Source organism: Lampetra fluviatilis, chromosome 3, assembly GCF_964198595.1.
Source record: "Lampetra fluviatilis chromosome 3, kcLamFluv1.1, whole genome shotgun sequence".
Lineage (NCBI taxonomy): Eukaryota > Metazoa > Chordata > Hyperoartia > Petromyzontiformes > Petromyzontidae > Lampetra > Lampetra fluviatilis.
In genome coordinates this window covers 20170600-20197036 of record NC_136277.1, presented here as the reverse complement: position 1 = coordinate 20197036, position 26437 = coordinate 20170600, and the positions used below count along the sequence as shown (strand labels likewise).

At 41.1% G+C, this 26437-nt stretch overlaps 1 protein-coding gene across 6 annotated transcripts in view; it reads left to right on the top strand.

Annotated features, from left to right (window-relative positions):
• OCLN (occludin) overlaps window positions 1-26437 on the top strand; it is a 52400-nt gene that overhangs the window by 21481 nt on the left and 4482 nt on the right. For all 6 annotated transcript variants that reach the window (XM_078884730.1, XM_078884704.1, XM_078884696.1 and 3 more), the window contains 3 exons: window positions 4702-4841; window positions 9711-9923; window positions 25505-25676. In XM_078884730.1, the coding sequence (XP_078740856.1) occupies window positions 4702-4841; window positions 9711-9923; window positions 25505-25676 (525 nt within the window). The remainder of the gene's footprint in view (window positions 1-4701; window positions 4842-9710; window positions 9924-25504; window positions 25677-26437) is intronic.

Here is a 26437-nt window from a genome sequence, read left to right as displayed (position 1 = left end):
GCTTTGTGAAATTTCGTTCACGCGGAAATTTGATTTCGTTAATCAAAAGTGTTTATAATTTAAATTTTGATTTAAAGCTTTCGTGACTGCAGGGATTCATATTCTTGGTTCTTTCGGTAAAGTCACGTAGAAGGGAAATAATAAAATAATACAAATATTAAACAATAAAAAGTATCACGACGTTTCGACTGCAACACAAACAATCATCATCAGGTGTGAAATCCACGGCAAGAAAATTTGAAAAAGTGGCAATTTTCAAATTTTCGTCTTTCGTATAAACCCTTTCTCCTGTGAATCATTCATGCCCCTTCATGTCCATTCTCAGTAGGGGTTGCTGTATATATAATGTCGATTACAATCAATACCCCAGTCTCTGCATTTGCAATGCTATAAATGTTATTTATTGCTGCAGCCAACTTGTTAATATGTTTACTTTATTTTAGCGCATATCGGTTGCAAGTATGAAAAATGTAATTGGGATCAATCGGATTTTTAAGCAAACTTCTGATTCATTAATTGTAACACAGCTGATAGCTCATCAGCCATGTTCTATACACGACTCTATGAAGGCAATCCTACATTTCATGGTTCCTGTAATCCCACAATCCATCTTGCTCCTGCCCATAATAATCTCATCTCATTGCTCTGTCTTTGGCGGTCATCCTCTCAGCCGTGTTACCACCTGTGGCTGCCATTCCATCACCAGGCTCATCTATTGCAGTGGCGGCTCCTGCAAAATCTCTCAGGGGGGGCAAATGCCTGGATAATTTATAAGGATAAGGTCCACCCATGCAAAGGATAAATTAACAGCTTAAGCATGTAAAGGCAACTTCACTTCTTTAATATTAATGAAAAATAAAGTGACTCTTACAATACATCTTGTTTGTTTCTATACTCACTATTAATACAATCCACTCAAGTTTCTTTTATTAAAGATTCCACTAGGTGGCGACAAATAAAATTGTTGACTGAAACGTGCTTACGTATGATGACGTAAGCACGTTAGTGCGAGCCCTCCCGGAAGCCATAGAGAATGCATTGCAGCGCCCCCCCGTTCGAAAAAAAACATCTTTGAATGTAAGTCTATGGGAACACTCTGGGCGATTCTCAGCCGGAGTGAAATCGCCCAAAAAGAGGCGGTACTCCACAGAACGTGACAGGACGCTGATTGGACTATATCCAGAGGCACAGTGACGGCTAGCGTGACTCTGTGGTTGAATGACATTGGTGGTGCGTCGCCCAATCGCCCTAATGAAGAAACCGCCCCTGATCTATTGGCTAGCACCTATTCTAGAGATGTGTCCTTCCCAAACCCACTTAACAGTCAACAGGATGTCTTCTAGCATGTGTTGCTTATTTGATCCACCCGTTGTTTTCCTGTCTCATTGTAATCCAAGCATACATCTCTCCATGCTTCCTAAGTATTTTAAGAAATGGTTCCACATTCTTTTGACACATTTTTTTCCTGCCAATAGTTATTCATCAATAACCTTGCAAACGACCGAAATCGACTGTATATGGAGACTGCTGTGCAAAGCATAGCAATATCTGAATGGTCATTGTTACAATGGGATAAAACAACATCACACGTTGGAGACAACGTTGCTCACTTTTCAGGTTGCACAATATGGTGCACTTAACCAAACAATACCGTGGTGCTTTTAGAGACGCACATTAACTGACAATTAATGTGGTAGTGCTGCGATTTTTCACTTGAATGCCCCCACTTTTTCTCTCATTATTTCTGAGTGCTCTTGAAGAGCACGAAAGACAGGATACTGTATCAGCAGCAGATTCCGATTTTGCTGAAAGGTATTATTTTAACGTGTACATATGGAACAAGAAATGTTTTGAAAAAATTTAGAGGAAGTTATCGGAAATGCTGCTCAGAAGTAGCCCAGACTCAAATGAATAAAACTATGATTTGCTCTTTGGTTTGTGTGGATTATGTTTATTACTTAGATAATTGGTGACAGTTTATGGAGTGTTAAAAAAAGTAGGGAAAATATTGAACTACTAGCCTTTTGCTCATCCAAGGATGGGTGTATTGCAGTAAATCTAAAACTTGTAAGCGAAAAGCAGACCGCGACGTGATATTCATTGCATCCATTCGTGCGCAGTTTGTAAGGGCACGGTGACACACATTTCATTTTAAGGTTATAATCCATTGTTCTTTGGGTCTTTCGTCACGTGGATAGGTTCAAAGAAAATAACAGAAATCTACGACATTTCGATCGCAACACAAGCGGTCATCAGGAAAAGGGGGGTTAGCTTCTAAAGACAAACTGTTTATAAAGGTTTGAAATAGGCGTAGCCCAAATGTCAGCAGCCAATGTTAATGTAAGTGGTGGTCAGCGACTGCGGCGGTGGTGGGTTTTCCACCAATCAAAGGGCTGCCAAGTAAAAATTAACATGTTAATGTAAGATCACCGAGCATCTTCCACGGCGAGCGCACAACTTGGCACCTTGATTATGAATGAGGCGGGGGGGGGGTCCATGTGGAGGACGTAACCTATTCTTTGGGAGAGATGAACATTAACATAAGGACAGAGATTATCTCTCACTTGCGCATGATTATTAGGGAGGGGGGGGTAGTACTCCATATTGAGTGACGTCACCTGCTCATGATTATTAATGAGGGAGTGCTGGTCGATGTTAAGTGACATCACGAGCATTAGGGACAGACATTCCTGGGTGATTATTGTAGGTATTGTGCTGTATATCATTTCTAGTCCAATTGACGTTCCACATATGTGGTTTGCCTGTTATCAACACCAAGCTGTCGTTTTCAAGACGTGATCAAATAGGTTATAGGTCTTTGACATTTAGACTGAGTTGGGTCCAGAATGCAGTAAGCATTACACAATTTATTCTTTGGTTCTTTTCGGTTAAGTCACGTCTAAAAATAAAATAATAAATCAAAATAAAACAACACATTACGACGTTTCGATTGCAACACAAACAATCATCATCAGGCATAAAGGAAATAGCAACAAACATCTAACTAGAAAACTATAGACCGACATACAAGCAGACAGACATCACAACGGCACACATAGAGAGGAGTATACAGGCACACGAAAATTAAATAACCTAGTAAAATATTGAAATGTGATGTAATACAACACAGAGAGTCGGTTAACACACAATTAACGCATGGCCTGGTTGACTACGTGTTTCAAAATTTGCTAAGTTAAAATTTTAAGTGTGAGCAACAAATATCTAACTAGAAAACTATAGACAGACATACAAGCAGACAGACATCACAACGGCACACAGAGAGAGGACACAAATCGGCTGTGTGAGCAACAAAAATCTAACTAGAAAACTATAGACAGACATACAAGCAGACAGACATCACAACGGCACACAGAGAGAGGACACAAATCGGCACAAAGAGATGGTCGTTTCTGTGACGGTCCCTTAAATATAGAGAGGAGGGGGAGGGGACGGGGGGAGGGAGAGGGCGGGGAAAATCAGCATATCAATGAGTGCACGCCAACGTACTCCCATTGTAAGTGAGATGATAGACGCGGCACGGGAGGCAAACCTGAAAATTAGGACAAACGCGGTACGGGAGGCAAGCCTGAAAATTAGGAGACAAGCACACGAAAATTTCACTTACAATGGGAGTACGTTGGCGTGCACTCATTGATATGCTGATTTTCCCCGCCCTCTCCCTCCCCCCCGTCCCCTCCCCCTCCTCTCTATATTTAAGGGACCGTCACAAAAACGACCATCTCTTTGTGCCGATTTGTGTCCTCTCTCTGTGTGCCGTTGTGATGTCTGTCTGCTTGTATGTCTGTCTATAAGTTTTCTAGTTAGATATTTGTTGCTCACACTTAAAATTTTAACTTAGCAAATTTTGAAACACGTAGTCAACCAGGCCATGCGTTAATTGTGTGTTAACCGACTCTCTGTGTTGTATTACATCACATTTCAATATTTTACTAGGTTATTTAATTTTCGTGTGCCTGTATACTCCTCTCTATGTGTGCCGTTGTGATGTCTGTCTGCTTGTATGTCGGTCTATAGTTTTCTAGTTAGATTTTTGTTGCTATTTCCTTTATGCCTGATGATGATTGTTTGTGTTGCAATCGAAACGTCGTAATGTGTTGTTTTATTTTGATTTATTATTTTATTTTTAGACGTGACTTAACCGAAAAGAACCAAAGAATAATTCCTGCAGTCACGAAAGCTCCCAAATTAAGATTACACAATTTCTTACAATGGTTGGAAATACTTTTTAACAACATACCGATTCATCACACTACAACAATAGTATTGAGATATTACACAACCTAATTATCACGTGGGATGCATTGCTTGCAGATTTCGAATGCAGTTAAGTGACTCGTCATGCAGCTTAGAATTGAGGGTCGCGTCCCAAATAGATGAATCTATTCGAGACTATATTTCGATTCAGACGCTGTCTTTTTGACAGACCTGTTCTTCACCTGAAGACGGCTGCTTGCATTGTGGCCGAAACGTCGTGAGAATTATTTTATTATGTTTTATTTTTATTATTTTATTATTTCCCTTCTACGTGACTTTACCGAAAGAACCAAGAAGACTATTCGAGACTGTTAGACGTTTCGATGTGTTGCACTGAAGTGTTTCGTGAACATCATTCATTAATAATGAGAAGGCAAAAAAGATTTTAATCATTACCTTTGGTGTTTGCCCCATTTTTTCCGGCAGGTCAACAATCTGGAACCAGTGGAAGGAGGGGAGGTGATGGACATGAAAGGCAATGGCTTGATGAAGCAAGGAGATGGAAATGAGTCGAGGTTGGAGTCTGTATTGCCCGTTAACGGCCCGTCCTACAGTCCTGAACCCTCGTAAGTGTCATCAGCAAGGTGGACTGCACACACGGGACGAGCTCCTTGTTACACGCTTTTTATTAACTCACTGTCTGTTGTCGTATCCTCAAATCTTGTAACTCAATTTTTACCCACTTCCCAATGTGGTATCGACTGCAGACTTGGTATACGTATGTCATACTGATGACCATACTATATTCTATCATTCAAAATAAAATAAAAATTTTACATTATTTTTTATATATTATGTTTCGGCTTGGGTGTAATTGTCCACGCTCAACTGACGTTGGTGGTAAATTACCAAGGTCCCTTTCGTTATGGAAAGCTTCGGGGCCACTTCCTGGAGTCGTGGAGTTCTTCCATTACTAGTATGGTACATTTCATTAAAGCGTGTTTAATTTTTTTTTTCAATATTACTTATTAGCTGTCGCGACTGACCACACTGAGTTTTTTCACACTTTAACAGTATTGGACCTTTTCTGGTGCTTTTTCTTCCATTCAATTCTCCCAACACAAGTGCGACAGCTTCTTTTGTACAGCACGGGCACTTTTTATTTTTTAATTTGTAATTTTACTTCAAGGAAAGCGAAACCCAAAAATGCACATTATTTTTGTTCAGACACGCGTAGGCTGTCTGGTGCTGTCAAAGTGTTTCATTCGGAGCCCTTTGTTAATAAGAAAAGTGCACATTAATGAGATCCCAATGTTGAAATGTGTGCAACCGTCTTCACCTTGTCATAATGTCAAAGGGGTATAACTTTTTTATTCATTATACATAGATAGTGAATGGCCCGAGTTGATACGAGATCAAGATATGCTCCGCGACCCATTTGCAAACTTATACTAGCGCCTGTTATTGAATTCAGCTGCTTGGTAAGGCAGCTTGTAATGTGGAACCAAAAAAAGCAGATCCCCTTACATAGCCTTTAACAGACTGTTCGGGAGCAAGTGATGTTAGCAAGCACCTATTACAGCCGGCATGGCACACGAGGGGGTGGGGTGGCCAGTAGCATGCGAGTGCTAATGTTTATACACGGCACCAGGCACTCATTTAAGGCTGAGTCCACTTAGGGGAGGCCCAGGTCTGGTTAATAAATTCTTCATTGATCTTAGCCGTGTGCGAGAATCGAAATTGGGTCGCTAGGTTCATAGTACAGTGTGATAATAACCATTGCTACACTGCTGCATTGTGGGACGACCAACTCGAAGGCACATACACCTTAACAATGGCATGGTGGCATATTGTTCAGCTGGATGCCACGCAAGTTTTTTCTCTTTTAAAATTTACTCCAACTGCAGTATGTTGAATTTTCATTATGATGCAGGGGTTGGGACACTTATGGCCCATGGGCTATATATGGTCCATGACTTCATTTTGAAACAAACCTGCAGCTACACATTTCGAAACGGCCAAAACATGCATATTTATTGTTAGAGGGAATATTTTTTGACCTGCCTAAAACGGTTTTTCTAATTTTAGCAAGCCCAGTCACTTCTCTTGCTGCAAGGACTTCACTATGCTGGCCATTAATGCACTTGTTGCTCGTTGAGCAACAATCACTGTCCGTACCCGTCCACTCTCTTTGTGTGTCTGTGTCAAGATTCCCAGTTATTTGATTGATTTGTGAAATATTTAAACAAAAAACAATGTTTTTGGATGGCTATGGTTTCAGACAACGTAGGTTTATGCAATACAGTATAGTATAGTATATTGACACTATGTATTGGGGTTAGTGTTTATCACAATAGAATTGATGTTTCATATTAATGTCATTGTTTAGGCCCAGTTTTCTCAAATTCCATACCTTATAACTCCTCTACTTTTCAACATTTACGAATGCTGTCCAAGTGCAAACTAAGTGGTTACACAGTGCACACACCTTATGAATGGTAAACATATCTCACGTAATCGAATGGTGATTCAAGTTGAGATACTGATCGTGTGTTCCACAGTAAGATACAGCTCTGAATTTGAGTTTATTTGATTTGGCACTGCATTCCAGTCGTATATACCAATCATCAGGTATGTGCAGCATGTAATGACTTAAATTGTATTTAAACAGATAAGGTGAACGTACATATAAAGGTTGGACCCCTTGCTGGGTCGTGAGGATGGGGGTTTTGAAAACCCTTATCTAATCGTGACAACTTGTGTGTTTAAGCTCTGCATGTGAATTGCCTTTCTGTCGTGGCAGTTCAATTGAGTGCACAAAGTGTGACAGCAAGTCTTTAGGGAAGATGACAGCTCTTCTGGTGTACAGTGAAACAATCCTCCAAACCTGAATCCTCAAAATTGGGATTCTTCAACCAACATAGGATGAAAGCATTTGGCGGAGGCTTGGAAAGCTGCTTCGGCAAAAAAAAGATTTATCCACCAGGATATCAATAATACTTTCTTGTGCGTGGTCCTGAGACTAATACAGGGTTGTGGAATAACACCGTTATTCATGATTTATTTTCTTAAAAGGAACATTTCTGCCAGTGTTTCTTTTGAAAAATTAATTTGAGCCACAATGAATTAAAGGCATGCCATTTCCCACGTATCAGACGCTGTCGCCTCGACAGACCTGTTGTTCTTCACCTGAGGACGGCTACTTGCGTTGTGGCCGAAACGTCGTGAGAATTGTTTTATTATGTTTTATTTTTATTATTTTATTGCTTCCCTTCTACGTGACTTTACCGAAAGAACCAAGAAGATAAATAAATGCTCTTTGGTTCTTTCGGTAGAGTCACGTCGTCGACCGCTTGTGTTGCGATCGAAACGTCGTGATTTATTTTATTTTATACCCACGTGACTTTACCGAAAGAACCAAAGAGTATGGATTCCTGCAGTCACGAAAACTTCAAATCAAGATTGAAATAAATACATACATATAACAACAATGTCATACGAATTTACTTAAAATCGTAATTTCTTTTTTAATAGCCAATACAATGATCCATTTATGTTGGGCTGTGTGGTACTTTAATAAATGCATTGTGGTTGTAGTATTCGCAGAAGCAGGTCCCCCATCAGTTGGGATAGATTTGTTCTCATTGTTGCCCGTTTTTAGGGCGCCACGGTGGTGAGATGTTAACTACCTCGCCTCGTATGAAGGAGGTCGTGGGTTCGATCACAACCCTAACACCTGTTCTCTCCGTGGTTGCTTGGATTTTTCTCCGGGTCCTCCGGTTTTTCTCTCCACATTCAGAAACATGCGTTTAATGGTATTTGGCTGCTATACATTTACACATGATAAGCCACTTCTTTGAGTAATCATTTGTGGCCAGGTCGCTTTTGAAAAATAGCTAGAAATCTCAGTGGGCCTTACCTGGTAAAATAAATAGTTTATAGTTTACTTTTTAGTCTTTACCGATCGTAGGGTTGTGGAATGTTATGGAGGGGGGGTGGCAGTTAAAAGCCACTGACGTAGTTGTCCATTGTCAGATGTTACAAAATCCTTGAGTCATCTCGCCATGGCAAAATCAGGTTGACTCAACTTCAGAAGAAGCTGAAACCTGTTTTCAATTTGTTTAACGGACAGTACAATATTTAGCAGCTTTTGCTAAAAGAAAATGCCCTTTTTACACCTTACAAAATCCCCAAACATTATATCCCGATTATGGCTTCTATCTAAAAATGTTGTTTTGTCAGCCAATTATGTGGATATGTACTGTAAATAATATTTTCTACTTTGTTTAATGTCGGATTAAAGCGTGTCCGTAACTTTAAAGTGAGATAATTCATGTTATTGTAATATATATGCAGCAGTTCTTGAACATCGTCTTTTTATGCAATTTACCTTATCTAAAGGCTATTCCTTTTCTGAATACACACTGTGTCATTGGGTTCCTTAGGGTAGATTTTAAATTGAATCGCTTTGTGGATCTAATGCGAAAAAGATTATGAAAAGGCCTCGGAGAATTACGCCTCATTTCGGTCCGCAAGTGTCCTTTTTTGTGCAAACTACTTGGTCTGGTTTCCATCCCTAATTAGCAACATGTAAGCTTTTTCATAACTAAAGTCTGAAAATCCAAGCAGCACATATGCAGCGATGTTGCAGCTTCACGATTGGCCGCACACAGAACATGATTAGATTCCTCACATTCCTCAAAAGACCACTTACATTATGTTGATTGGATTTGTTTAAGCTTTTCTCTTAATAGTCTGCTCCCTACTGCGTTTTTCAGCCCACTGTAAAGTGGCCATTGGCATACACATCATTGCTCCTCCCTTGTGCAGCAGCGAAATGCATGTTTATATGCACGTGCTGCAACGTCTTTATGCGTGGAGCTGTGGCGCAATCATTAGCGGCACTGTGCTATGAACTCCATTCTCTTCAGTTTGATTCCTGGCCATGACTCGCATATTCTTAGGTTTTTTCGGTAAAGTCACGTAGATAAAAAATGAAAATTGAAATTTATAAAATAAAAATAAAATAAAAATCACGACGTTTCGGAGGCAACACAAGCCTCCGTCTTCAGGTGGAACCGTCACAGCACGATAGCTGTATCAAGTAACTTGATACAGCTATCGTTCAAGTTACTTGATACAGCTATCGTGCTGTGACGTTTCCACCTGAAGGCGGAAGCTTGTGTTGCCTCCGAAACGTCGTGATTTTTATTTTATTTTACTATTATTAATTTTAATTTTTTATCTACGTGACTTCTTTTGCACCATACTTGACCAACAATGCTAATCGGAGGTGCCGGGCGAAGGGCAACAAACGAAAACGTGATGCACTCTGCTGCTCCTGAGGAAGTTGTCTGGCTTGACCACCTGAATGTGAAATGTATACTTGTTGCTCTCTGCATCTACATCAGCCATACAAAAGGAGATGCTTTTGAAATGCACAATAATGTTTGGTTGTCGTGGTGGTGGTGGTGGTGGTCGCGTGTGCTGCTTAGGGCTCTGGCGCTCCCCCAGAAGTACTCGCAGCCCTCCCGGCCTCTGAGCAGCGACTCGTCAGAGCCGCGCCAGCCCCCGAAGCGCCGGCCGCGGCGCAAGCGCAACCCCAAAGCACAGCAGCACGACGGCGAGGAGTCGTACTATGACACGGACTACACAACCGGCGCCGAGTCCTGCGAAGAGCTTGACGAGCAGGATGATGACCTGGAGAGGTAGGTGACCCCCCCTCCCCCCCCCCCCGTTATCCGCGTACCCACGTTTACGTCGTCATCCAGATTTCGTGCCAGCAACTGTTATTTTAGTCCTCGTGTTAGTCTGGTTGACGACCTGTGGGATATCAGTCAAGTGTTTGGCCACGGCATTTAATGTAGTAATTCTTCTAGAGTAATCAATGTGAGTAGCCAAAAATATCGTCTAACTCTTAGTCATTACATGTTGGGATCATGGGCAAGACATTTTTTCCCCCCAATTAGATCAGGTCAGCCCATTGGTGAACTCCGTACTTGTTTTTATACATATAAATAAATTTACCAATTTTGTTTTTCATTAGTCCACTGCTTGTCTCTTGTAACATTACTACATTATTTTCGTGTCTTCATTCAGTCATTAATTTAATCTCATCAGTCTTTGGTGTGCAGGTCTTGGAGTAGTCATTATCATGCTTTGATGGTTATAGTCTACCCATAATCACCGTTGACCAAAATAGAAAACACTTTGTTGGGAAATATTTTATTCAATCACGAATTTCTCTCATGGAGTGAAAACTACTTGTGAGCTGGCCCCTGGAAACACCCCGAGTATAATTATATCTGGTAACATTGACACCATCCAGGTTTATTGTGTGGAGCTTGGTGGAGCCATCAATTGGCACGCTTGTTATGGATTAGCCATAATGCCCAAAGTCGAATTCTATTCAGCAATGGGCATATCCTTATTCTATCATATTTGCAAAGTAATGCCCTAACATATACATTTATGGATGATTTCACAGGAATTGCTCTGATTAAAACATTTTACGTGACAAGGTCACTTTTTTTTCATTAATTGCTTACAAGGCCACGACCATAAACTTTTTACCCTTCAGAACTTGGTTTAATCACAAGGTGGCTGTCATTCAGATTTGAAGCCAGGATCTCAGTGTTGGTGGCTAAGTGCCCTGACGCCTGAGCCACCTGCTGGAACAGTAGCGTAGTGGTTTGTGCGCTGCACTATGAATCTGTGTTTGATTCCCAGCTACCGTCAATGACGAGTGATATCTGAACCGGCTCTGGGGCACCCCTTGACCAATATTCACTGACCAACATTGTAATGTATGGTAAACAAAACCCCATGGCTTAGGGAGACCATCCAGTGGTGGATTAACAAATGGCTGAAAATTATATAGATTATCTCACATTTCAGTGCCCTAAAACAATGCACCAGATGGTGTCGTTTCCTCATCCACCTCTGTCGATTACATGACTTCAATTGTAACAGCACGTGACCCAGATGCAATACCTCAATCTTACGTAATCTCACTTGGTGAATGAACGGATCTTGCATCTGGCACTTCTAAAGACAAACGTAGAGTGAAACGTCATTGGAAACTTGCAAGTGAATAAAAAGTATGAACAAATAGATTAAAATTATATATTCTAAATGCACTGCATAATATAAAAAAAGAAAGTGTAATCAAATTTCGATTTAAAGCTTTCGTGACTGCAGGGATTCATCTTCTTGGTTCTTTCGGTAAAGTCACGTAGAAGGGAAGTAATAAAATAATAAAAATAAAACATAATAAAAGAATTCTCACGACGTTTCTGCTTGCTTGCGTTGTGGCCGAAACGTCGTGAGAATTATTTTATTATGTTTTATTTTTATTATTTTATTACTTCCCTTCTACGTGACTTTACCGAAAGAACCAAGAAGATGAAAAGTGTAATCAGTAGCAAGTAAATAAAATCACAGCAGTGGGTCAGTGGTCGGCCATGCTGGCTCATTGAATTAGCAAACATTAGCAATGAGGTGGACGAAAGAGCTGAAAGCAAGGGACATTGTGAGCTGTTCTCTGCACATTACACCTACTACGTGTTTTGCGCCGTAGCTCGTTCTGTGATTGCCCCACAGCCGCAGGTTGCTGACCCCTACCCTAGAGTGTGGACTGGTGAAGCACAAAGCTAGACAACATATGGCAGCCATCACACCGTCACCTTTAAAAGCAAATCCCTGGTAAAGCCACTAGCATTACTGACAAGGCAACAAGGCAGTGTTTTGTTTCGCCAACGGGTCAAAACTTGCAGTCCACAGGAATGTATGCGCAGCAACACATAGTGTATACAAGTAGTCGTGACATATGCACTTCCAAACTAGGACTGGCTCTGCCAGCAGATAAAAGGCCTGCAGTCTTTCCAAAATGACCTCCATGATAAAAGACATGTCTTCAATAATGGCCATGACCCACACATCTCTAACCAAGTGCTGGCATTGCCAGATGGTAGATATATAGTCATCTTAGAATTAATGGTGCAACAGAGAGTGTGAACAGAGTAGTGTGCTGTGATCCACGTACCCTTTGTATAAGTGCTGGCTTTTATCCGGAGGCTTAGGACATAACACACCATCTATAATTATGGGCCCAGCACAATAACTACATGAACTCGTGGCCGTGAAATTCAATTAAATGTGTATAAACAAATGCCTCTGCGCCGGTAGGCATCTTGTCGATTGATCTATTTAATTGGTTATTAATGCTCAAGATACATGCATGTAACAATTACTATGGTTTATTTTTATGCGTTGCTATTAGTTCACGTGACCCACTGTAGCCGCTAGAGGTGCTACATTCAACCTGTAAAAAGAAATCGTGAAACGAATCATGATCCCAAATGTAAACAGTTTATTGAATTGCGAGGAGGCGAATCATTACATGCCTATGGCTTTGCCTTCAAACTGAGGACCTGCAGTGGAGGTCTCATCAAGAGCTGCTGTTGTCCCAATTTAGAAACATGCATTTAGATTATTTAGCTATTATATCTTTCCACATGATAAGCCACTTCGTTGAGCTATCATTTGTGGCCAGGCCGCTTCTGAAAAGGAAGCTAATAGTTGTGTGGGCTTTACCTGGGAAAATACAATAGTTTAGTTTTATCAGTATATATTTTTTGTGATTTGCTTACCTTTCCTATACTTTGCACTATCGTGTTTTTGTATCGTTGATGTAAGTTTCTGACCCGCCACGACTAGACATCTATGAAAAATAGCATATTAGCTCCGATGAGCACGGTTGGCTACGTACGGTGCAAAAGAAGTTCAATATACATCCATACAAATATTCTGATTCTGTACATTCCCACTGCTGGGCAAAGGCCTCCCCCATGTACGTACAGTACCTATATGAGTTCCATTACTTCCTTTCCTCAGATGTTATTGCCTGTTAGTGGCCTCCGAATTCTTAGATTTTATCCCGCCATCTCTTCCATTGTCTTCATCTGCTTCTTTTGCTTATCTCAGTATCTAGTTAATGTTTTCGCTCATCTCTGGTCGGTTATCGTGATGTAGCTTGCCCATTTACACTTGATTTCTTTTTGCTTTAACAGCTCTGGCTAGCCTGTGACGAGAGACTAAAGAAGGGAAGTGGATATTATTGGAGCTGATTACATTGCATGGGGGAAATCTCGCATAAATGTTGTTAATGATTAGGAACTGTCAAATGCCCTACGGTGCCCTATACAGGCGGTTATATAGAATACAGTCAATAAACAGCAAGGCTGTTGGACAGCATCACTCAGTGCTGTGAAGCCATTCCTCTTCAGATGTTCTCAATTATGAACATGTGTAGGAGTTTTCTTCAATTTATGAATTTTAGAATTAAGCTTGATCCAGTGCATTCTGCATCAACCAGAGAAAATCTAGTTGTATATTTGGAACTACTGATCAGAGCTTCTGGAACTTGTCAAACTATGCAGTTCTGCAAGCAGAGTTAATGTTTCCCCTTTACCTCGGTGATTCCATGTAGGACAGTGGACAGATGATTATATGTTTATGTAGATAAATTAGAGATTGTGATGCTACAAAAAAATGTGAATATTGTGTCATAGGTCTGTAACGATTTGCCCCCATTCAAATACAATGAATGGTCATGTTTTGTGGTTGCGATTCACTTTAAAAATCTATTTTTTTTTACTTTGTGGTGCATTAAAGCCCCTTCATTGGCCGGAGAGGTAATATGACCAAAGCAATGTACTCGGTGTACAAATTGAAAATTACATATACGTACCCTCGATTCAATGCATGTATGTATCTTGAGCATAACACATTATCATTTGGTGCATCATTGAAGGCCGACTAATTGAATTCAGATTTTATTTATGTTGGCAGGAAGGGCCCAATGAACTGATATCCATTTTGAAACTCGAGAGATGTAGGGTATGGAACATTCTGTGTTACTAACATGAACTATCATCTATCCGAGATTGTAGATTGATAGAATAACGTAATGCACATTCACCATCCTTACTGTAACCCGAGCTCATTATAAGGGAGACATGCAGACACAATACAATTGTCCCTGATGGGGCTAAGACGGCGTTGGATTCTGACTGTAGGGTCTCGGAGGCCATCCCTCGGAGCATGCCCCCCCCCAGCTCGCTAAAGCCCTCTTCCGTGCGCAGTAACGCAACGATGCGGTGCACGCAACTGAAACGTGCCCTGCAAAAAGGTTGGATCGTGTAGGCTGTTGTACGCCACTCTTAGTGCTATCCCCTGCATGAGGTGCCACTAAGATGGGGTTTTTTTAGTGCTATCCCCTGCATGAGGTGCCACTAAGATGGGGTTTTTTTTACCATCCTTATGGAAGTACGGTAAAATTACATCCATAACCTGCTTGGAATGGGGTGGGGGGGGGAGGCCCATATCCAGCAGTTGATTGACAAATCGCTGTATATGTTACATGGGTAATGTTAGTTCTAAAGGATGGGGCAGACATGGAGCTCAGGTAAGCACCATTCATCTTTAAGTATTTCTATTCCCACATGAACAATTAAATCATGTGAAATGTATTTTTCATCATGCAATAATTACATTGTTTTATTGTTAAAAAAAACATGTTAGATGTTAAATATAACAAGTAAATAGTTTTTCCAGCTACATTTGAAAAACACATGTTTTTTCGTGTCAAACAAACATACGAATTTGACCTAACCTTCACTGATGGCAGCAGACATTGGCCTGACACCCACTAACCCCCTGACCTCTCCTACCCTCTGACCTCTCCTCTGTTTTGTCACAAAGTTTACCTACGCTGTTGCACTTCTTCCTCTCCTCCACCTTGCTATAGCTGCCCTTTCCCAGCTCCATTAATGCCACCACCCACCCCAAGCACTCTGTCATTCCTCAGCTTTTACTGTCAGCTGTTCGCAAAAAAGGAACCATCTTCCTATTCACAGTGGGGGGGGGGGGGGTCTCCTGAATCCAGTGCGATTTAGATGAGGATTGCATCTAGATTTGAAGCTTTCGTGACTGCAAGGATTCATACTCTTAGTTCTTTCGGTAAAGTCACGTAGGTAAAAAATTAATATTGCTTTTATTTTTTTATTTTACCTACGTGACTTTACCGAAAGAACTAAGAGTATGAGGATTGCACTTATTCAGACTTCTGTAGTTTGAAGACCATTCCCATGAACAATATTGGCAGCCATCTCTACGTACATTTCCGTCTTATATCGATGGCAGAGTATCGCGTTGAAGACCTGCCATGAGCCTGGAGCTAAGAATTTCTGATGTCAACCAAGATTAGCAAACGTGCCCTTTGTCCGTAATTACTTAGATTCTCCAAATGAATAGCTGTGGGCAGTATGGTAAGATAAGCACGACACATTTAATCCAGTACAGAACCATCTTTGCTCCCCCCCCCCACACCTCCGATGAGCACAGTTGGCTCGTTCTACGTGCATACATCTTAACCCCCTCAGTATTTTACCTGCAGTTAATTATTAGCCAGACATTTGTCCAGCCAGGGAATGGGATTGTATTTATGAAAGACTTAACAGTACTAATCTCCTGCATTTTTCTCGGTAACCTGTTTTTTTATGGCTCACACCAGTGGAAGGGTGAGAGATGTGATTTTTTTTTTGGTAATTGGTTCCAGGATTGCAAATAGCACACTATCCTGTGGGAAATACTCTCAAATATGAAAAACTCTATAGAGTTGGGGCAAGTCATATTGTGAGAATGTGAACCACGTTCCTTTTGCCCATATTATTAAGCAGGGGCATAAGGGTTCCTCTGGCTCATCGGGTAAACAGCTGTGCACCAGAAGGAGCGCCTGCCACAAGACAAGTGTGATCTGTAACTACCAGGCATGCAATGATTGACCTACATGCACAGCGACTCAATACATTGTCACGATTTTGAGTCACAGATCAATTTGGTAATTAATTATTTTCGTCACTTCATTTACGATCTCGTTTGTGCAACTTTCTCTCCCATTAATCTAAATATAACGTCACATAATTTGCTTATAACGTGCAGAAATACCAAATGATCTTTGCACGCCCGAATTCTTAGTGAACATAGCTACGTGTTTTAACCAACGCATAGATTATTGCCGAGTAAATACTCGCTAGATTCATTTATTTTCACCCACTGGCTAGAAATTAGCTCTCTGTTGTGTGGGCTCCACAATAAGGATACACTCCTCGCATGAGTGATGCTGACACTGAGAGTGAGGTTTTTTTTTGCCTTGCCTTCGTAAAAACTTGTTTCTTCTCGGTGTCAACATCACTCCCACAGCCCAACCCTCGTCTCCTCGGCCGAGGCTGACGGTGTTCTGTGCGGGTGCGTTTGTGCATGCATGAGCATGTTTATCTTTTGAGGAAAGATGCTGTCACGACTGCCTTTCCACCGAGATTCTGAGCGATTCTTTGGGCCCTTGGGGAGAAACAGCCTGTCCCCTCCTAGACTCTGAGTGCAGGTGGAACATTGCCACCCGGGGAGTGTGTATGCGACATGATTGAACGCCAGATATTGCACTTATTATACGAAACATTCGTATTTTTTGTTCAAAATACATGACTCCCCAGGGGTATGACATTTACACGTAATGGAAATGAGTAGGCGTGTGATGGCATGCACTAATTCACACCCTCAAGCCGCCCAATGATTGGATGAATTTTCATGATTCTAGGTGATGATTTGGTTCCTGTTTGTATTTAAAAGAATTGTTCAAATTTCTGCAGTTTTGTCCGTGCCATTATCCTGCTTATAACCTCGGCATATAATGTTTACAAATGGTAAATATTCCGTTGTTACACAGTTTGTAAATGGAAGCGTTGGTTTGTTTGAAGAATCCCTGCATTGTTAGGTTAGAAGAACTTCCATGTTTGGGATATCGATGAGTGTAATTAACATCCAGTACTAATTATGTACGGATGTGTAGAAAATTAAGCCATTGCAATAAGTGTGGAAGCATTGTTTTTATTTTGGCAAGTTATTTTATTGTATTTTAAGCTATTTTATGTGTAAAGTGGTATTGTGTTTCTCTATAATGTTGATGTATTACTGCATACCCCTGTAATGTTATATGATGGAGTGGTAGTTTAGCGGTACGAGTTTGATTCCTGCTTGCGTCCTTCAACGTCAGTGACGATCATCTGAACCGGTCATGGGCTTCCCCTTGGTCGACTCAGCCTCAATTGAGTACCTGTTGTGATTTGTAAACATTGCCACAAAGGAGACAAAGGTGGCCAGCCGTGGTGTTGGCCACCCCCTCACCCCCTTGTGTGCCGTGCCAGCCTTCATTAGGTGCTCACCAACAGCACTTCCCCCAAAAGTCTGGTGTGGCTATGTGGGGGAGCTTTCTTACATTTATAGTTGTTATGTGTTGACGATCTCCATAATCATGAAACTTAAATATGGTCCATCAACCTCGCGTGCCTCACTGATGATGGTTATGATAGCTGATCTGAGAGGTGCATGCTTGTTTACACGTCCTCTGCAGTGGCGTTCGTGTGAAAGGTCATACTGACTATTTTGTATTATCTATTGGTGTAGTTTTATTGCTTTTAATCAGTGGTATTTCTTCAATGGGATACTAGCAACATTAATTGCTTCATATCACTTGCATTCCTATAAAAAAGAAATCAATTTCAAAAGAGGCAAATGTTAGTATTTAAACACTTTACAGCAGCGGAATGTACGTATTGACATGCATGCTTCCTTGATTCAGCTGTGTGATTGTAGTGCAATGTGGATATGACCATTGCCAGTGTACAGCATTTCCTGTGTTTTAAAATGGCATGTATACAATAATAGGTACCTGACTATTTAGCTAATTCAATATTATTTTTCCTCGTCATTTTCTTTGTATACTTTTTCTAATTGCTTAAATCCTCCAATCGCCCAGCAATTTAAATGGGCACACCACAGTTATTCTTGGTTTTTTAGGTAAAGTCACGTAAAAGGGAAATAATACAAAATAAAACAATACAATTCTCACGACGTTTCGATTGCAACACAAGCAATCATCATCAGGTGTGAAAACCACAGCAAGAAAATATGAAAAAAGTGGCGTTTTTTTCAAATTTTCTTGCTGTGGTTTTCACGCCTGATGATGATGATGAATATGAATATGAATCCCTGCAGTCACGAAAGCTTTAAATCGAAATTTACACCACAGGTGATCGGCAGGTCCGCAAGTGGTGGGGTTAAAGTGTCTGTGGCCCACCACTTCGAAAACGCTTGGCCGGCGTGCAAGAGTAGGCCAAAATATCCTCGAGTGGGGCTCATTGTATCACCATCTCGTGGAGGCCCTTCTGCCAGCAGTGGCATAGCAAGAAATTACAGCACTGCACCTTTATCCTTACGTGTGCTCATCGTGAGCTGTAATCAGTGGTGGCCAGCTTTCTGGCAGACAGCTATCAGATGCCGTACTCGAACGAAGGCCATCGCTGCTAGAATCGCATGCTGCCATTGTTCCTTACACAATGAAAGCAAGATGAGAAAAAGGCTGGCACTGGGTTTTCACCTGGATTATTTCCCCGAGGAGCTGGTCAGTGTTAGGTCCCAGGTGACCGACGCAGTGTGAAGCTTTAAAGATATATGAATCCTCTGAAATATTTATGAAAATCGGAGCACATTCTTGTTTTCTCTGTATTCTGATGGCAAGGTCTGAGATGTTGCAGCTATTGTGATGTCAAGCTGTTAAAGTACAAATGAGTTAGAAGCACAAGTCACGTGAATGCATCTTTTGATCAGCGGTATCTTTGTGTGTGTGAGTCGATGTGTGTGTAAGGCCGTGTGTGTATGTCTTTTTCGCCCAGGCAACGCCGGTGCTTCCCGCTAGTATACAAAAAAAGCTTGTCATTTCACTACGTTCTGATTGGCTGGAGGCCACGTGCTGCCCATCGTGTCTGGTAGCCAGGGGGGGCCTGGGGGTTGTGACGTGCAAGAAGGGTGGGGGGTCACCCAGGGGTGGGGATGTTGGACGTTCAACGATGGGTACTTCCTTGTTTTATATATTTCAATGACATGCAAACTTAGCTCGTAAACAAAAACACAATAGTATGAGCTGGCAATGTCTGCTTCAAGTGGGAACTGCTTATGTAGCCATGAGCACACTTTACTGATATACTAGAAACCACGGCCTCACAGCATTGCGTGTGAGTCGCCTGAAAGGGCTGATGAATCTGTAGTCTAAGTATGCCAAGTGTGTAATCTCAAACTTTATTCAAAATAACCATTCGCGTCATTGTGGAGAATATAAATCACAACATAGATAAGCAGACAATGTGTGTCTCCTTTGGATGCTTCTCTCCACCTACACATTTTAAGTATTCTTTACACCACCCATTTATTACACCACTCATCAGGCACAGGGGGCTGGTGAAGGAGACATTGTATACCTGTTTTGTCATATAATCTGAAAGGTCAGCTCACAGTGCATCACTTAATGCAAGTAACGTATTTACCATTTAAGCCTCACTCAAAGCACCGTTACTGGGGGGTGTGATGTTTTAGTGCCGCGATGTCCTTTACAATAGTTGCGCTAGGACACGTTAAGTGAATGCCAACCAATCGGGGATGGGATGGCATACCAAAGGTGGATTCCAGCCAAGGGCACTGAATGTTTCTTGTCCCGATCACGTGATTATTAGGTGATCTTCACACACCACATAACATACCACGTGACTCTAACATATAAAGTGCCACTGTGGTCATGTGAACATCCTCCACGTTAAGTAATGCACTCGACATTCACTTAATGTAAGTGATATATCCAGTGTGAACCCAGCCAAATGAGTTGAAAGTGCTCGTCCTGTCTCTGGTAGCCAATAGGCATGAATGGGTCACGGGATTCATGAATACTAGCCAATAGCTGATGTATAAATATCTCCACACCTGGCAATGGAAGCAGACGTTTTGAAAAGATGGCATCTCTATCCTGTTGCAGTACTGAGCCAGGAATAGATTAACTTGTATTCAAACAGGTAGACTGACCAGTTGTTGGCATTCGTTTTATCACTCTTATAAATATTGGCCATTCTGTAGCAGAAGTACTATATGAGTCTACATGGGTCTAATTAAAAGCTCATGAAATAAGAGCCAACATAGATCGTCATGTTGGAGTAAAGGGCCCACAACAGGCAGTGGACACAATCGGTCAATAGGGCGGAAGTATTAACTGGCTGGGAGGCTTACAAGAGACAACTCGGCTGAGTTGGAAGGAGACCTTCGGCCCGGAGAGGTGGCAACATTCCAGGAGGGCATCAGGTGGCCAGGAAAGAAACGACCAAGAGTGAGGTGTTGGTGCTCTAGCGAGGAGGACCAATCTCTAAGATCGGGCCTTGGTGGTGGGGGGAGCCTTTTGGGGAGCAGAGATGAATGGCGAGCGAGGGCGAAGCGAGAGAGTGCGAGAGCAGAAGGCTGCGGCCTGGAGACTTCCGAGTGCCTGCCTTGGTGCGGGCCCTGCTACATACACAAAGATTGCTGGGAGGATTGCATGGCTTAGAGTCTTGTGCGACGTAGCATTGCGGTTGCACTCATGGTCGAGGTCCAAAAGCTCATAAATGGGCGTCGCTGGTTGGCCGAAATTGGCACCCGCGTGCATAACGTAAACATACTGTTAGTCAAAAATGTTACTTTAGTCCAAACCATGGGGTCCTATGGGAGGCGAAACGTTCACCAAAAAAACTGTTAACCAATGTCACTTAACCGAGATACTACTGTAACCACATGGAGATCAAATTATGCTGGAGTGCCCGGTTTGGCCGAGAGGTGGTAACTTGACCGAATTGTTGCATCACCATTGGTCACCAGACACGTTAATATCTGCATAACGTGTAACATGCGTACCTTTTTTAAACTGCATTTTCAAGCCTACTGAAGTAGCGTTATTTTGTGTTTATGTATTTGTTGCAAAGCTATACTTGTTAATGTTTAACGATGGTTATAAACGCCTCTTACAGTTTTATTGTACAATTGAAACTAAATTTTATCTATGTGGTGTCGGTGGCTTTTGATATATTGCTTTAATCAGGATGGAAAAACAAACCTAATTATTGTGTGGAATCATTTTGTCTTTGTACTGGGTATACAAATGACAGCTTTCAGCAGGAATTTAGTATGTTAATGAATTGTATAGGTAAATATACATTTAGGCATTTGCTCATTGGTGAGCATTCATTATTGATAATAAGTAGCAGTTTGATTAGAAGTATCAGTTTAACTGTGGACTTGAGTCACAAAGCAATCCAGGTAAACCTTGACGCGGGAAGATCATATATAATAATTTATGATTTGAGCTCATTTGTCAGTCCTCGTACATCATAAAACATCAAGATGAGAAAATGGTTTGCGCACACTTTATTTACACAGCGGCGTTGTCACACGTTACAACGTCCTTAGCTGTCTGAAGTGTCTTTTCACATTTCTTTAGTCTGTTTCTTTTCTAGTGAATATTATTTTTGTCACTTAATACCAATCTGAGTCAGGAAATTTGGCATGTACATTGGAATGTCCTTGCACATTCATTTTAAACAAAGATTCATATGGCAGAGTTTACAGGGTAATTTTTGTAACACCTAGGCTTTCGCAAGCAATGTGATAATAGATTTTTGGGTCAGGTCGCGTCAGTGTGTGTGTCGTAAACCCGCCTCCACCTGACACGACCAATTAATAAAGTGGTTACGTGAATATACATGCCAATGTATTCCTGCTTCAGCACACAGGTGTATTAGAGAGCAATCCACAACATTTAACAATTTGGGAGGATATTTTCCTGGTAGTTACAACTAGCATCTTCAGGCAATTTGCCAGAATTAGGATCGTTTCCTCCAGTCGTGGGCTATAAATGTGTCGTGATGTCATCAATGTGCACCCACGGAAGCAGGAAGTGGCATAAAGTTGAATGTATTTTTTACGAAGTTAATGTTTAGATGTAAATGTGTAATGTATGTTGAGATCGTTCAGTCATTAATTTCACTCAATGGTTAATAACGTTATAATAATGCCGTGTTAGTTTCAACTAATTCACTTCGATTTCGGATATTCGATATTGTTCACCAAAAAGTGTCCATAATTTGTCAATTGCGTTTACACGAAATTTCGTCAACCAGACGTTTGTAAATTGACCGATACCTCTAATCGTGAGAATTTGATGTTTCCCCAAGTATTCTGTGGTTTTCTCTGTGGTGTTCCTGTTCAAAGGAACAATACTTACTTAAACACAATTTCCAGCAGTTGCTGAACATGCCTAGCAACAAGGACATTTGATTGATTTTGAGAACATTGATGTGTTACATATAACACACGTGACCAAAATCTTACCTTAATATCTAGAGGACCACAGAGCTCGGGCTGTTTCTTTGAGAGCAAGCGAATGCTGTGCATATTGCAATTATTGTTAAATGTTCCCAAGAAGGAACAATATTTGATTAAATCAAGGGCGTCAAAACCAACAAGATTTTACTGTTTGCCAAAGATTTAGAAATGTCCAGTTTAGACGAGTCAGTACAGTCGGTTCTGCGACATCATATGAATTACTACAGTCCATAAGAAGACCAATACAGCCCCATATTGGCAGCTTCCCCTGGTTTATTTACAACCGAACACTTGTGAATCTAAAGGTATTCAAGTTAACCCGAATGGTATTCTGGTACGTTTTGGTGTCTGTTCTCTGTTCACCAAGGTCCCATTAACGAGTTAATTAAGATACTTGATACTCTGCAGCTTACTCCAAGTATACTAATACTTTGTCTTTGGTTTAGATATGTTGATGACATACTTGTTGTCTGGCCACATGCTAAAATGCACTGAACTAATTCCTAAATCGCCTGGATGAGGGATTATGACACACATGGTACATTCTAAATTAAAAACTCAATTCCTTAGAACTGCTTTTTGTGTTTGTCCTCCGTCACACTTGCGATTAGCACGATCGGCTACGTACGTTGCCAAAGAAGTTCAACATGTATACATTTTGCTTTCGTGAGCTTTATGAGGATTATGCGTTTATGAGGATTGTTGAGAAAAAAATACCCGGCAAATCTAACATGAGCAAATTGCAATGTTAAAATCATATTTATACGTATAAAGTGTCTGTCAGGAAGTAGTGGCTCAAGCAAAATACTCTCAACAGTATTTTCGTTTCAGTCTGGTTTTGTAGACTTCACGAAAATCCCTAAACAGTTTAAAACGTTAGACTGCCACCTTTCTGGTCTCTTTGGAATTGCAGTTTATTCACATGATAACGAATTGAGGGCTTTTTTCATGAGCAACCATAAGGATCAACAGTGTGTCGGCATCAAAGTTTTTCCTCGCTTAGACTGATGTTGGGCGATGCAGATCTCCCTCGACAGTGGTACAAATTCTACATTTCAATGGCAGGGGCCAATTGCGCGATATGACAATTACTTGGGTGTAAAGATGCATTGATTGATATTGATTACGCTCACGATACATGCAATTGAATGGCATGTGGAAGAATCAAAAGCATTTTCAGTATGGGAATGTTGCATGTAATGGGTTCTCCGTGACTCCTGCAGCAACATTGTCTCCCAAGGTTCAAAGAGGGTCCATTACCGAATCAAATTGTGACTGAATCAGGACAATGTATTGAATTACTGGGCTGGGGTCGTGGTGGGGGTGGTTGTGTTTATTCCTTTATTTAAGACCATCCAAGAACCTGTTGACATCAGATGTCTCTTGAAGTGAGACCTGGGTTTCGCCAGTAACAGTTCTTGGCTGGGTGGAGCTGTGGTTAGAAGTTAAGTTCAAGCCCAGTTTAGTGTCCCCTCAACGCCTCATGCCATTGGGTCGATGCACTGAAAACCAATGTGGGACACCCAAAGTGGTCATGGAATATTAGATGTAAAATTCATTATAATTAAGGGAAGGTATAACATGACACAAAACAAATGGATGCAATTTTATTTTGTACAAAATCAACATTTATCCACAACAGTGCAGCAGTTGAAATATGGTGTTGTATATATAATAATAATGTTGGTTGCCCCAAACTTTGTATAATCGTTTCATGGACCAAGTACGTCATTGGTTTAACATGACTCCCACAATGCATTACACATGAAGAAAGAGCTGTAGTGTTGGGTCCCAAAATGCAGCACATGTAACGATATAGTTGTATTAAAAGGTTTGGCACTACTAAATGTTACTTTGAAATTGTTTCCTCGTTCAGAATTAAAACACATTTAGTTTTGGAACATTACATAAATTAGCATCTCTCAAATAACAACTGTTACTTTTTGTATTGGATTTAATTAAGTTGACAGTAATGCTAATCGGTTGAAAAGCATTAACACTTAGTTTAGGCTGTTTTATTTTATAGAAATTCCCAATTGATTTCAAGTGTGCTATTGTCAGCATTTCATGAGGCAAAGAATCAATTTCGAAAACTCATAGCCCAATGTGTCAGAGGATGGCTGCAGGAGATTTTTCTAGGAACTTCTTGAGTAAAATCATTCAAGTTGCATTTTATCTTTTACATAGTAGGGGGTGCATTTTCCTACAAAATCTGCTATGAGATTGTTGCACAACAGCCAAACTTATATTTTATTAGTTCTCAGATCTGTAATTCAGTAAAATCAAGTGTAAAACCAAATTTATTCGTGGAATTTGTTTTTTCATTGGTGACTGTGCTGGGACAATGAACAATCTCTGCTTGGGAACCCAGTTTAATCCCGAGTGGCTAAAACCTGCATTGGAACCCATGATCTTAGCGGTGCTTGCTCTCATCTCCGAGCCGCCTGGCTACATCTGGAGTTATATGATTTACTGAATTAAACAGAAGTAAAAAAAAAATGCAGTCAAAATAAACTGGCCAAACATCTGAATGGAGCACTCACGTGAAAAAAAGAGGCTTGGATAAATAAAGGACTTTATTGTTGTAACCTATGTTATTACTGCGTCAGCAAGGTGTATATACAATGTGTATTATAAATGGTGGGGGTTTACTCGCTGGCAAACACTGATCAATCTTGTGGCCGAGAACACTTCTAGAAAAGCATCCTTGCTTGTCTGGATTATCGGAGACACATGTTGTTGGCCCTTGTAAGGGTTCCACGACCTTGCCATACAAAGCCACAGACTGCTATTAACGCCATAGTTTTAATGACTTTCCTGGAAGTCTGTTAGCCAAAACATTCAGCAATAATTGTCTGCAAGAAAACTGTACAGTGTGTATATATATACAATATTATACTTGGAACATATTGTTTCATGGTACAATATAATCCAATGAACAATGGGAAAAGTAAACGTGATGCTAAAACACCTTTGGGGGAATTTTTTGTTTTCACAGGAAATACCCTCCGATAACCTCGGACTCGCATCGGCAGGAGTACAAGCGGGACTTTGAGACGGTGATGCAAAGCTACAAGCGCCTGCAGACTGAGCAGGATGACCTCCATCGACAGCTGACGGAGCTTGACAAGCAGCTCGATTCCCTGGATTCCGAGTCCAGCGAGTACCGGGTACCAATTACACTTCCGACTACATTTTTCTCATCATCATTTTTCCACAACTTGGCCCGATCGTGCTGTCGGCATCATGTCATGAGACAAAATGTGCATTGAAATATCTCGCATAGTGCAACCATTCCTTGCAGACAAGTGCCCACAGAAGTGATGATCACAGAGCTACCTCTGACTGTCAAACCAATATTTAGTTCTCAGAAAAGGAATTTAACCATATTTAGTTAAAAAACTAATTTAAATGGAATGGATTTTGTGCAGTCATTGGTGACCAGGCTGAGATCATAAACTCACTATACTTGAGAACCCAGTTTACCAGCATTTATCCAGATTCAAACTCAAGATTTCAGTGGTGCCAGCTCCACCAATCAGACATCTGGCCATTTCTTGGTGGCTGAGAGGGGATGTCTGATTGTCAGTAAACGGGGCATGCAGTGTCTACTTCAGAGCACCGCTGACATGCTTGGTTAAATGTACAGGCTCATGCCCACATCAACAGCCAAATCACCACGAAAAAACAACCTCAATACGCCTGATCTCGTCAAATCTTTCAAGTTAATTTGGGTGTGGAGTTTGGTTAAAACTTTGATGGGGAAACTGCCTGCAAGTGTCTGGTGATCTCCGCTTGTCCTGAGAGGTGGTTTGAAGATGGCAGTACAGCTTTGAGTGTTGTCACCGCGTATCTGTTGGTTTTCTCCGAGTATTCTGTTTTTCTCTGATGTGCCACTCGTTAATGAAATTGTCCCAAAATCCCAATGGAA